Consider the following 14,342-nt stretch of genomic DNA (forward strand, 5'->3'; position numbering starts at 1 on the left):
ATTTATTTATGCACTCCCAGAGCAGATAGAAAATGTCTCTGGTAGAGAATAAGCAAAGCTGAGGAGTCTTCATCATCACACACACAACCTTTCCTAGCTGCTTTTCAAAAGGCAGACCGAAACAAGGGAACAGAAAAAAAAAAAAAAAAGACAGAGTGTGCCCAGATGAAAAGGAGCGCAGAAAGTTGCCTGGGCTCCAGCAGCATTCAGTTAGTGTCAGACATCTGCTTTTTTATTGCAACCTGATGGCATTACTCTCCCCTGGTGCTAGCAGGCAATCACCTCTTTATCACATGGCAATTATCTCCGTAGTGCTGCTCTGTGACTCGCTGACTCTTAGTGCTGTCACATGTGACCCCTTACAGCCCAACCAGCCAATGACAGAGGGAAAAACGCTGTGGTATGTCGGGGGGTTGCGGGGAGTCAGAGGGGGTCCAGAAACAAAGAAGGGCTAGCAGGGGAGCGGTAGAGAGAGGGTGTAAAAGGTTGGAAAAATTAGAGTGTCAAGGAGACCGTGGGTCACAGAGGTGAACTCAAGGGCCACATTTGTTACCACCGAGCCAGCAGGCTGCATTTCTCAATAGTTTTCTCATTTCTGATGCGCTCCGTAAGAAGCGCGCATGCATTCACTCACGTGCAACGGCTGGCCCCTCGCATGCATAATGCAGCAAAATCAGGTCACACTCACACAGCCTGGCATGTGCATGCGTGTGGGCAGTTTACAGTACAGCCAAATGATGCTGTAATTTGTGGCCATCATTTCTCTCCCCCGCACAGCGTGGCAGTTTGAACGCAGAACCCTCCGACAGGGGGAGATGTTTCCTAATGTGAGCTTACAGCCATCCTCCTCCTCCCTCTCATCCACCCACGCTCACTGTCACTATTAGCACCAATTCCAACCATTCCCTCTCTCTTCGTGTGTGTCTCTTACATTTTGCCTAATGTATGTTTTCAGGGAGGCGCTCATGATGGATTTAAATTTTAAACTTCTCACTTGTTTTCTTTTTCTTTTTGTCTTCTTGTTTTGCCACACTTTGTAGTCATGCAGAGCTGAAGTGGCTGGCTGAAACCATCTCCGAAGATAAGGGGGTGGGGGGGAAGTGTTCGAATGTGTTTGTATCTCAGAAAGGGAAAAACAAAAAAAAGCTAATAAGTGGTTGTTTTAAGATCTGAACTCTGCGTTTTCTTGGGAGAGCTATTATCATTCAACACCAACTTGGGATTGAAACATGGATTCTCGCTCTCTTGCTTTCTTTGGCTGAAATCGCCTTCTTTTGCAAATAGGTTGTCTCCTGTCAGAGCACGCCGGTGTCTCTTCCTGACGTAAAAATGGCACATTTCTCACTTTTGGCACATGTCAGTGTTGTACCCCTCCTCAATTTGTGTTCAGAGCCTCCATCCTTCCCTCCTCCCCCTCTTGGTTTGACTAAAATCCAATTTACTGGCTGTCAGCTCAACTCTATAATCCTATCCACTGCTGTAGTGGAGAGGTAGCTCTTTGAATTTTACTATTTACTGTATTCACTGGTTATAGCTATATATACCATCTTTCCCCGTGTCTGAATCCTATGCTTCCCTACCTCGTCTTCTCTTGGCCAGTGTGTATGGAGAGTAGGCGAGCGTGTTGTGTGTCTTTGGAGATAAAGTCCTTTTTCTGTCACTGCAGGATTTTCGTCTTGGGGTAATATGTGTAGTTTATCTTGCAGCAAAGAAACATTAATCGTATCACTTCAGCGCACTCTGGCTGCAGGGGAAATCAAGACTCCACAGCATGTGTTTGCATCCAGTGCGAATGAGTCTCATATACAAAGTCAATGCACAAGTTTTGGTTATTTTTTATTTTTAATTAAGGCTATTTCTCTGTACTGCACTTGTTACATAACAAGCGTGTTTCATTAAATATGCACACAGTAACACAGATGAAATGACTTTACTGAAAATCCATAGCTAAAAGTTGAGTTGAGTTTATCTCCAAAGACTCCTTCTTGCCAAATGTTTCTGCAGCAACTTTCTGTGTTTTGGTGGATTCCTTACGTTTGGGTCTCCATTATTCAAACCCATAATACAAAAAGTGATCGGTACATATCTACATTATCTGTTTTGAATGTAATGGTAACCGATTCTCCCTGTGATGCTGATGTATCCCTAATGCCCTTGTGTCTTCTGCTCCGAACTCAATTTCCAAGCACTGTTCCGCTCTTTGTCATAATATATGAATGTGCCAGAGAAAGAGAGAGCGAGAAAGAGCGAGAGAGAGAGAGCGAGGTCGGGGGTGGGTGAGGGTTGTTGGTGGGCGAACTCACTGCCCAGTGTGCGCAAGTGTGTATGCTCTTGTGTGCATCTCTATGAGCCGACACGGGTCTCTGCCACAGTAAATAAAAGTCATGGCCAACCAGAGCGGCGCACAATGGTCTCCCTGCAGACCGCCACGGCCTCCATCGCCCCTTAAACATTTGCATTTCTCCACATTTCCCCGGAAAGGGCTGCATTTCATGAATGGTAATGAAGGTGGGAGTTTTAGAGGAGAGTGCACAAGAGATGGCCTCGCAATTACTCCGGGATGGTCAATTTGCACATTTCACAGTGGGTCCCACGGCTGTGATATGAAAATGAGGGAAATGGATAGGCCCCCAAGACATCACTAACATCAACAATTAATACTGCTCATATATATATATATATATATATATATATATATTCAGATAGATGATGAGTAACATTAATTCATACCACTATATTCCAGAAAGCGTATTCTGTGCAATGTATGTATTATTTTCTGCATTTATGCAGTGACTCCTCACAGATGCCATGCTTTTTTTTTTTTTTTATCTCAGTGCAGGATGGAAAGCTTTTCTTAAATTAATTTCACTGTCCTTCAAGCAGGCAGTCTGCAGGTGTATGCGTGTAAGCTGTGAGAGTTGGGGGGTCTCTCCACATGAGCTTCTCTTCAGCAGGAAAGAAGATAGTTTGTGTACAGATAAGTTGCCTGTGGAATATTCAGGGTGAGCCCAGAGCATATTGTGGGCCTGGAAAGAGGGATGGCGGGAGGGGGGAGGGAAAGGCGATGTTTGGGTGGAGGGGCATGTAGAGAAGGGTTCATAGGCTGTCTGAACTCATCAAAGTGCGGCGGTCTGCTGTGTGTGTATAATGTCACGCCTTGAGGGGGTGGGGGCAGTGTGGCAGGAGGGCAGGAGAGAGCCGATGAAGAGGTTAGCTGTATGGCTAACTAAAGGTGCACATGCAGACATGCTGAGCGTATTGGAGGTCTGGGCGTAATGGCACATGGCAAAGAGAAGGAAATCTGTGAGAGAATTTCTGTAGCAAAGTTTGATGAAGTGGATTACTGCTAGAATCACAAAGATAGAAATCTATGTCACTGGTGTACAGTGAAATTTTACAGAGTTGGAACTCATTAGTAACATTGGGTAGTTTACTCAGTAACATTTATAGGTTATTCCAATTCAAATGTAACACTAGTGTAACTATTTCAGTTAGTCAAATTAACATAATTACATTAAAGAGTTTTTCTAAAATGTAAAACAATCTTTACTTTTGTGACTGTGTGTGTTTGTAATTGTAAATATTTAAATGTAACAATGATGGCAGTATTAAAATTGACATTAATCAAACCCCATCATTTCAACTCATTAAATAACATCAATGAACCTATTACTTATTTAATGATGACTAGACCCCTTTACATGTTCACATTTAAATCACAACTTTGCAAATTGTCATCCCACAGTGCTATAAGCCCTAAATCAAAAATAGAGCGTGTATCTTGGTTTCAAAAGAAAGAATTGGGACATGTTTGGATCTCAGTAGCTCTAAATGTAATAATGTTAGGTAGAAATTGAGGTAGCAGATAAATGGATGAATGCTGGATATTCAAATTGATAGACTTTCAGAGCACATGGAGTGCAGGTTTAATAGGTGCTGTATGTGCACGCTGCTGTGCCTGTATGAATGTTTTCATGTAAAACAGTTTAAACGAAAAGCTTTTGTGTCTATATAGGCGAAAACAGCTTGTAATATCTGCCAAAGATAATCAGGTATACCATCATGAGATGAGGCACAACTTCCATTCAAACTGTTTGTGAGCGTACAGCTTTGCTTTTTCATGGAAAATAATGTATATTTGATAGATTTTAGTTATGAATACTTCCAAAAAAATTATCTATTTAATGTTTCATTGAGTTGCAACAAGTTAAAGTTAGTGTTATTAATTTACTTAACGCCACTAGGTAGAACTACCTATAGTCCCCAACTGTGCTATGGTCTGACTTATGAAGGACAACATAAATTGCCTTACCTAAATGGCATGTACTTTTGTATTTCTCATTCTGAAAAGCATTTCAAACCAATAGTCACTGCATAATAATACTCCTTTAAAATAGGAGTCTTGGTGCTAGCAATCTGGTAAACTTCAAATAGTTAAGTAAAAATTGAAACAACTCTTCTGTTGCATTTATTTTAAAATAAATGTAGTATGGCACTGTTTCTTATTCAACAAGGATAAAGCTGGTTAATGGCGCAAACTCTGCTTTCGTCTAATAAAACGTAATTCATAGCTGGGAAGTGCATCCAACCAATGTGGAGAGTGTTCCAGTTGAAGGTTGCATTTTCCTTATTTCTTTTGAAGCCAACTAATATTAGCAATGCAAGCCAATATTATATTTTTTTTACCCTTCAAACACTGAAGGAATATATTGGTAAACAGATATTGTAAATTATCAAAGTGCCAGCACTAAAGATTAAATGAGTGTTATGTAAAGTGGTCTTGTTCCTTTCCCGTCTCCTCTTGGATTTCCCGGACCCATGAAAATTAAACAAAAGGAGACAGTGCAGCAACAATTAAATCATCACATCATCTGACAGCTCATGTTTTGTCCTCCTTAAATAACAGTCAACAGTGTCACAATAGAAGCCGTTTGTTTCACATATCCAATACTATCTTTTGCAAATGATTTAATAATGAAAAAAAAAATGAAAAAAAAAAAAACAGTGACCAGGTTTTCTGCTGTTACAGAGCAAATATTGCAAGACTCTGGGAACACTGTTTTCCCACATTATTTACACGTTAAACTACACCTGGTATCACAACAGTTTATGATGACTGCAGGCTGGTTTCCTCTAAATTTAACATTTCTGGGTAACGTGCTTTTTCCAACTCACCGCATGTGCGTAAGAGCTGTAGGTGCTAAAGGGAAGGGCGATGGCTGGATTAAAGATGCCAAACTGCCCAACCATCTGCTGCATACGTCTGATGGTGCGCTCCTTGTCTGTGTCGGCAAACTTGACCACCAAGCTGGAAGAAGCGCCCTGAAGGAAAGAAACGAAGAGGGGGAAAAGAATGAGGGGTTTTTCTGAAAATACCTCCCACAATACTTGACACAGCCAAGAAAAAAAAACAGAAAAAAAAACAGTCTGCATTACACTGTATTTCCAACCAGTTTCATATGTCTGGTAATTGTAGAAACAGCAACAGAAATGACTGTAATGTCATTCGTTATTTGAAAGGTTTAAGGCTTTCATGTTTATTAGCAGCAACAACCAATATTAACATCAATTTTCTTATCATCATCTTCTTCTTCTCCGTTGTTAGTGAAGGAAGTCTTAGTTGCAACATCATTGCTCATTTTCTATTACCACAGAGGTTTCTTTTTGGTTTTATCTGACATACAAGAGCATGGAACTATGAAATATGAGTAGAAATACAGTCTGCTTATTGAATGAACAGCTCTGTAAGCAGATGAGAAGACGGGAAGCCTCATTTCATTCCATCATAAAATCACTTGAAGCAAAGCAGCTGCAGTCTGGTTAACACAAAATTTCAATTTGACTCAACTTTCTATTCCTCTTACACAAAACGGCACAACTTCTGATCTACATGGATGAATGGATGATTTTGTGCCTTTAATGATTCAACTGAATTGTTTTTGTTTTAATGCAACAATCATATAATTTATAACTCTGAGATAATAAACTTTTAAATAACTATTTAACTAAATGCGGTTTTCATGAGCCACATTCAGACATGACATTTGTCAGGGACATAGAGTCAAAATCCACTGCTGACCAAACAGAACACAAAGGCTTTTCTTACATTTCGCTAAAACACCTTGCTGATCTTTGTGACTTTTGGGGAAATATTCTATGAACTAACGAGACAAGTGTGAAACATTTTTGAGGGTGTATGTCCTGTTATCTCCTGCTATAACTTAACACAGCATTTCAAAAATAGATACCAATACTCAAAAATGATTGTAGGTTCCGAATTAATGAAGCCATAACCTTGACGCTCTCTGCATTTCCCCTTCGGTCCACTGGATGATGAAACGACAAAAACATCCCAGACTGGATCCTCTTGATAAAGTTAAGCGGTTTATTTAAAAAATAAAAATGATGCAAATGTTACTTATCTACAAACAGATTAAAGAATAAAACAAAAGAGGTTAAAAAAAAACTGTGTGGCTCCACTCCAACTGGCCAAATCACTTTCTAGCCACACCCTAAAATACTTCACTGCAAATAGATAACCAAATTTACAAGAGGATGTTAGTATGGTCTAATATAACAAATCTATACGCATGACAGATTTAACTGGTAATCATGTATATCCTAATGAAGAAATTATCATAAGAAATATAAACTTCATTTATCCAAAAGGTCTCAGTGAACTAAAACTGAATCTAGGCTTCTAAAATGATGACGTTGGCGTGATTATCTGTGGTTACTTTGCTACTTCAAAAATTGATGGAGAAGAAAGAAAATCCCAAAGGAGAATGTTAAGCCATAAGTTCCTGGGTTAAAGGAGAAGTGTTTTCAGGTTATGTAGATGGACAGGACTCCAAAGCACCGAGTTAATCTTTGAATGTTTAACAAAAATAAAAACACAACCACAGTCATAAAGTCAAATGACATATTGTAGATTTTGGTAGAGTCGAGAGTAGGAACACTTTTGGAGCTTAATGTTTACTCTGATTTCATTCCAAAACCAATTTTGATATTTGTTTGGAATCGTTGTGCTGCTGGGGCACCAAACTGTGTTCAAGTTTTGACTTTCTGACTCAAACATTAAAAAAGAAAAGCAATCAGTCTAAGTGTTTCCGGCAGTACCAAGTAGTAGTGTTACATTACCAGCATTTACCAAACTGGAAAATGCTTTAACAAATCCATCCTAAAGGGCTCAAAAATAATATGATATTCAAGCCAGTGGTAACTCTGTGCAAACACTTGATTGGTACTTTACCCTAAAAACTGAAGTGCAATTATCACTAAAGGCACCATGATCTGTTATGTTTAATATATCGGTCAATTGTTTCTACACATCTGGGTCCAATTTTCAAATGAAATCTTTTGTTTCAAGGTAACTCTTTTCTATTCCTTCTTCCCTTCCTGTCAGTGGCTCCAGCTATGCATTCATTAGCAAACTTCATCCTTCATTAATAATCTTCAAATGATTGAGAGCCACAGTTGACCTTTTGTGTACTCCGCCTTCTTCCTGCCCTCTACGCCCAAAACTGGCCAATTGATCCACATAAAAGGCCATAATATTACTCTGTTCTGACAGTTTAGAAAGGTTGTGTGTCAAGCATGATAAGAAGCCCCATAAAATTGATGCAAGACTGTCAATAACAGCGGTTGGCCGCTGATATGCCGGAACTAAACTGTGGGTATTTGGGAATGATTGGAGTACAGCAATGATGGACAAACACGTCGTTCCAAATGGTATCCATAATGTCAGGCATTATTAACACCACATTCATTATGTTTTTAATTTTCCATTCTGTGCTTTTTCTATCACACTAAGGTCTCCAGCTAATAAAGACATCCAGAGAGAGCAAAAGATACCCAAAGACAGGCACTGGACCTTTCGACTGTAGCTTATAGATTTTATGCTCTTCTTCTCCCTTTTCTCCCCACTTTGCTCAATATTTCCTCCCTCCCATCGCCCTCCTCCAGGCTTGCTCTGCTGAATCACAGGCTTGAAAGACTGCAGGTGTATGGCCAGTTGATTAGTTGGCTCTCTGACTAAATGACTGATTGTCTATTTAGCTGAATGACTTACTGGATGGAAAAGTATCTCACTTATATATATATTACAAAGTGACATTCAAAACAAAATGATTTAGCTCAGAAGACTTTTTTTAAAATAAGCATGTGTTACATTACCAGCACAATGTGCTATGTCAAGTTATCGCAGATTTAAGTTATACCTTTATTGATCCAGCATCCACAGCATTTGGAAAAGTACAGAACGGAGCTGTGCATGACTAGAGTAATAATGAGATATACTATAACATGTTAAATATTTTATCGCTGTCTCACAGTTAAAAATGTTATCACCCTGCTGGTAATGTGAACTGTATGTTAATTGTATCCTTCTCAAACTTTAAAAGGATAGTTCAGGATTTATCAAGTGAGATTCTGGTAAAGGTTATTACCAGTTAGCACGTTACCTCTTATCACTCTCTTTGCATCTTCATTAATGATGCATTCATATTAGGTGGACTTTGAGGATGAATATAATAGCTGGTCTAACAAGGGGCCACAACCAGAGCAGATTTCTAGCATGATAAAATAACTCCAATCTAAAAAAAAAAAAAAATGTCATAGTGGTTAATGTGAATCGTATTTCATGAATTTTTAAAACCCAGACTGGTTATTTATAATGAAACTGCTGATTATTTACCATGAAAAATCAGGCAAGAGTTCATGCCTCCTTTTTGATCTTCTTTAGTGAAACAGAGATCAAGAAAAGAAAATGTAGAGTTTATGGCCAAAGTAAGTATCTAATAGAAAAAGAACACATTGTTAAAAAATAATCAAATTGGTTTTAAAACTCTGTATAATACTCCTTACTAGCTTCATACAAAATCTCACAGAATGTGTTTCACAGGAAGACCACTGCCTCCAGTCTTCACTTCCCATATAAACAGTCATTGGCTTTGTGGTTAGCCTGGGAAAAACCTGCCCCACTTTCTACGTTTTGCTTTGTCCAGAGGGTCTGGACCATTGGCTATTGAGAAACAATTGCTTTCTGGAGGCATGGATTCTGTTCAAGTTTTAGATTTTATCCAATTTCGTCCACAGCTGTGAAGTATGTAATGCACCACGTTGATGCTATGGAAGCTTACCAGAAAATGCTCAGGATGAGGAAATTTCCTAGAAATTAATTTACTTGAATGACTTTGTTCACTTCCTACGCTTCCATTGGCAAAAACAGGTGGACTACCATTCTAAAGCATAGCGGAAAATTGAAGTAATCGTTTACAACTTCTCCTTCTGTCCCTTCTAAATACTGAATATGACTAGAATATGTCTATTCATATTTAGGTATTTCATCGATACCTAAAGATGAAATTTGTTGTGAATCAGATCTGTAGTAATAAATTGAATTGAACTGGATATACAATCCTGTACATTATCTCACTATCTGAAAAGTAAGAAGACATGGGGGGGAACAAACATTAAAATAGGACTTACTTAATATTAATGTCATTATATAATTCAGACACTATGACTAGAAATGCTTTGCATGCTCTGTCCTCTGTACGTTTCAGAGAATGAATATTGGTGACACATTATTGTCCTTGTAAGTAACCCGGCTTCTGTGTAAATACCAATGCTATCGATGATTGTTTTGAACTTGGTGTTGTTTTAATATGGTAGATGTCTGCTTGTCTGCTTTGGTGTTGGCCCCTACCTACTACCTTTTACCTCCAATTAATATTTACTAGATTAATGCACCCAGAGATGTATCCATTGCAGATGATCTATAACCTGCTGAAAGCCATTTTGAAGAATCAAACATCAAATATCCAAAACTATCCCTTTAAATTACATGTGGATCATTACCCTAATTATCAGGTTTAACTAAAACAAGATAAAAGCATGTGATCGGTGTATGGCCTGAATGCACTACCACAAGTTGAATGTTAGAAATCTCTCTTGCAGTTAAAATTACTGCCACTCTTTTGGTAATGTGAACTGCATGTTGATGATGTACCTTTCCAAGAGAAAAGTGAGATGCATGATCTAAACAGATTAAGTTGGAATCTGTGCAGTCAAGTCTATTCTGTAAACACAACAAGACAAGGATGTTGCTCCCTGAATAATAAAAAAACAAGGTTTCTTGTCAACTGACATATCTGGTTATATGTTAGCGTGGTGGGACATTCTCTCGTAGCATTTTCCTTTGCAAATCTTTTCCATTAGGAGCCCAGGACACTGAAGCTGTGCCTCCCACTGGCTCTCCTTGGGACACCTGAATCTCGTAGCTTGTTGGCCAAGCATCCATTGCCACATTTGTTTATCTCCAAGGTTTCCCCATTTAAGCCTGTCAGGGTATCAGCGTGCAGAATCTCCATCGCTAAAAAGAGAAGAGGATGGAGTGTAAAGTGAAAGTCTCATTAAATTTTTAAGCTTCCAAGTGTGAGCAGAATCCCCCTGCTGAGCGGCTCCCAGCTGCCTTGAGAGCCACTGAAGGAAGGGGAGTTAAACAGGGGGAATAAAAAGGCTCTACAGAGACGTTTTCTGAACCAAAAGGAAAGACGGGCTCTTCAGCAATCATCTAATTGCCAACAACTAATTTTTGGTGCCTTTCCAAGCTTCACAATTTTATGAGAGTGAGGAAGATTAAGGTTCATTTTTGTGTATGAATTTCATTACTTTTAAACACATGCATGAAAGCATTTGTGCTAAGAAAAAAAAAAAATTGAGAGCTGGGTTAGTACTATGTCTTCTGTTGGCTCTTTCTTCTTGTTTCTATAGAAAGTACTCTTAGCCGAGTTCTTCAGCGTTTAACTGTGTCTCTTTCCTGGACAAAGCAAGTGATGGAACCATCTCTGTCTCTGATTACGTAAAACTCTTTTAGTTTTTCTTCCTCATAAAAGCACAGTTTTACATTTTTATTTTATTTTTTTTTTAGTGTGAAGGCATCTTACTACAAAAGAATTTCTACTCCCATCTGCACTAAAGGTGAAAGCAAATGCTGAGGACACAGAAGGCATAAATACAAATTGTCTTTGCAGTTTGTGACTCAGTTACCACAACACACCTCAAATGGAAAAGGTAGAAATACTACTGACAAACTTGTACAAGCTTAGCTTTAAAATATAGATGGAAAATATCAACAATTGGCAGCAAAAACATCTAGAATTTGTTGGAATTCTAGATGTTTGATTTTGGTTTGGTACTTTCGCTATATTATCATTAAAAGCAATTAAATACTGAGCTTGATGAAACAGCCAATTTTAGAGAATATTAAATGTGTTTTCCCTGTAATACAGAAGATTCAGGGAAATCCCATCAGATGATTTTTTTTAACTCGTCTTCTCTTCTTTCTTAATCACCCAGTTCTCTCTGCTAAACTAGTCTCACCTTTTTTTGCTTTCTTTTGTTGTGAGATCACCCTTTTACCATCCTGTGCCTGTGTCAGCTATAAAAGCCTGGAATTCATACGACACGGATATGGAGTAAAAAATAAAAAAATAAAAAATGAACATGGCTCAGTGGGCTTGACCCATACTATCACCCCCTTTCCTGTCTCTGTGTAAGTCTATCCTGAGACCTACTTTTTACATAGTCTAGCTGAATCTCAGCAAATTACTCAACAGCTATGGACGTAAATGTTTAATTGAGCTGCTCATGCCCTGGAATGAAAATTTGTAAGTGTGTGCACGCAGTAGCTAATGGTGGCCAAGGGATGGTTTGGAATATGAAGAAATTTCCATTTGTAGCATTGAGTAGTCGGGTGGGATGGAGATTCAGTGAAAGAGATTACACTGACCCTGCTGATGAGATTTGATTCCTAAATTTCAAGAAAGATTTCATTACTGTTATAACTCCATTTTTTTTAATTATTTAAAAAAAAAAAATGGTATCAATAACTAAGTCTCCATCCATGGGAGCACTTTTGAAAAGTACTTTAGGAAAGTATTTATAATCCTTGAAATTTTTCACCGTTTGTCAAGTTAAAACACAACCTAGAAATGACTTCCCTGGGATTGCATTTGACAGACCAATACAGAGTTGTGCATAATCGTAAAGTGATGAATTCAAAAATAAAATCTAAGAATGATGCTGCTGTCTGGAAGTTGATTGTACTTTGAGATGCTAATTGGGGAAAAGTTAGACATTTAGACGACACTGCATTACTGTTTGGACAAGACCGAACAAGACACCTTGAATCTGCTGTAGTGGTCATGCCAGGGGTGTAGGGATTTTAGCATGTTGTTGATACGCACATGTACTTTGACCTTGCGTATTCTACACATGTGCACTTTCACACCTGTGCATTACTTCACATCTCTGGGGAGGTATTCCCAAAAAGTCTTACTCTGTGATCTGATTTCAAAAAGTCCAATTGTCAGAGGCTCCAGTCACGGATGACCGTTGCTTCTCTATTTTCAGTGGTTGTGCAACAATTTTACAGTGCACTCTACCCCTTAATTTCAGAAATGTATGCTAATGTATGGTAGTTTATAGCACAAATCCCACCAAAACATTTTGGCATGTTGACATGACAAAATACAAAAAAAGGTCAAAGAGCATAAATCCAAGGCACTGCATGGACACAGACCAGAAGCATTTCTCCTCCAACAAACACAGAGAACGCACATTACACCCACGTCCTTATAAATGAAAAGCACAATGTATTCTGCTCAAGTCCTTAGAGCTGGAAAATAAGATCAGTCAGGGAATGTTTGACCCTGGTGAGGAGGTGGCAGCACTTCTGTTTGCACACATTTATGTATGCAAAGATCCACATACACATTTGTGTGAATTTATGCACACTCATAAACTCTAAGGAGCCTATGCTCATGCTTTCTGGGACTGGCAGCTGATCTATAAACCTGCCATGTCTGGTTGCGGCGTTAGCATGCAATGCACTTTTACACCTTGGCCACAGCTACTATTGGCCGGACATTATTTATTCTAATCTGTTTGACTCTGGCTATCAGCCATAGCCTTGAAGTGGCAGCAGGTGCAGAGTGCACACACATACAGATCTAGCCGATTTAGTTTAGTGGAATAGTTTTATTAGTCTTTTGTATGTAAGATTGAGAAAATTGCTTTTTAATAAGCCAGACAATCTGTAGTTTTTATTTCTTTATGTTGTTGTTTTTTTTTTTTTAATTGCTTCTAGACCTATCTGAAGTTGAGATCAATACAAACTTTAATATTATGCTTGTGGATAAATACTTTGTGTGTGACTCAGCAGTCCCAATCACATAGGATGTGTGCACCCTGACTTTTCACAGGGTCTTTGCTACAACGACGGACGTAATGCTGTGAATAGTGCTGTCCTGCTGAGGTGCAATAGTCCACCGTTGGTCTGCTAATCTCAGAGAGGCAGGCAACTATGCCCTCTCCTCCCTCATCCACAGGATATGAGATGCTGATCAGATTTCTATAATCAATTTACCAGGAGCAGGAGGTATAAATCCTGTCCATTCACTCATTCTCCCTCTGCCTCTATTTCTCTCGCCCTCCTGATTTTTCCTCCCCTCCCTTCCCTTCAGCACCCTGCTTATAGTTAGATGAATAATTCAGAAGCCAATGTGGTGAAAGGTGGAGTAAACAAGTCTATTCCTTAATATCCCAAGAGGCTGCCAAAGAGAGACGAGCGAGGGCAGAGCGCTAGCACAGATAGGCTGAAAGCACAACACAGAAGGAGGGTATCTATGGAAAATGGACATTCAGAGGCATTCTTTATGACTAGCAGTCATTTGCACTTAGATTGACTGGAAAGTTGCGCCAAGATGGCACAGCTGGCTTCTAGGAAGCCCCCACTCCACTTTTTCTGTTCCCAACACGCTACAACCATTAATAATGAAATCACACAGTGAAACACAACACCTGTGACACAGGGTCGAAAGAGTTCAGAATCTCTGAGAAGCAAAGGAAAGTAAGACTGGGACAAAAACAGAGCATACTGTACTTCAGCCTACTGTATAATACAAGATGTGACTCCCTGGTCCTCCTTCTAAATGTCACGGGGAGTAACTCCTTTCATGTTCTGGGAGCAGAGCCGGTAGCTCTTATTTTGACACCATCAGGTATATAGGGACCATGACTAAACACGAGCCACATGAAAATGAGAGCTAGAGTGTTTTTTTTTTTTTTTTTTCTTTTTTGCGTTTGTGTGCTCACAGTAAATCAAATGCAGAGAGAATTTAGAGGACACAGTGTGCTTACACAACGAGCAAATGTAATCTCACACTGGATTTCTATTCACAGATTATGCAAGCAGAGCTGCTGATTGATGACTCACCCAAAATTCAATTATGACTCTTAACAGTTTTATCTGGATATAGGTTTAGTTTTTTTTTTTT

At 39.0% G+C, this 14,342-nt stretch overlaps 1 protein-coding gene across 18 annotated transcripts in view; it reads right to left on the reverse strand.

Annotated features, from left to right (window-relative positions):
* Nucleotides 1-14,342, reverse strand: part of celf5a (cugbp, Elav-like family member 5a) — a 242,469-nt gene that overhangs the window by 29,413 nt on the left and 198,714 nt on the right. For all 18 annotated transcript variants that reach the window (XM_044130141.1, XM_044130130.1, XM_044130123.1 and 15 more), the window contains exon 6: nt 5,176-5,322. In XM_044130141.1, the coding sequence (XP_043986076.1) occupies nt 5,176-5,322 (147 nt within the window). The remainder of the gene's footprint in view (nt 1-5,175; nt 5,323-14,342) is intronic.

The sequence above is a fragment of the Gambusia affinis genome, linkage group LG10 (assembly GCF_019740435.1).
Source record: "Gambusia affinis linkage group LG10, SWU_Gaff_1.0, whole genome shotgun sequence".
NCBI lineage: Eukaryota > Metazoa > Chordata > Actinopteri > Cyprinodontiformes > Poeciliidae > Gambusia > Gambusia affinis.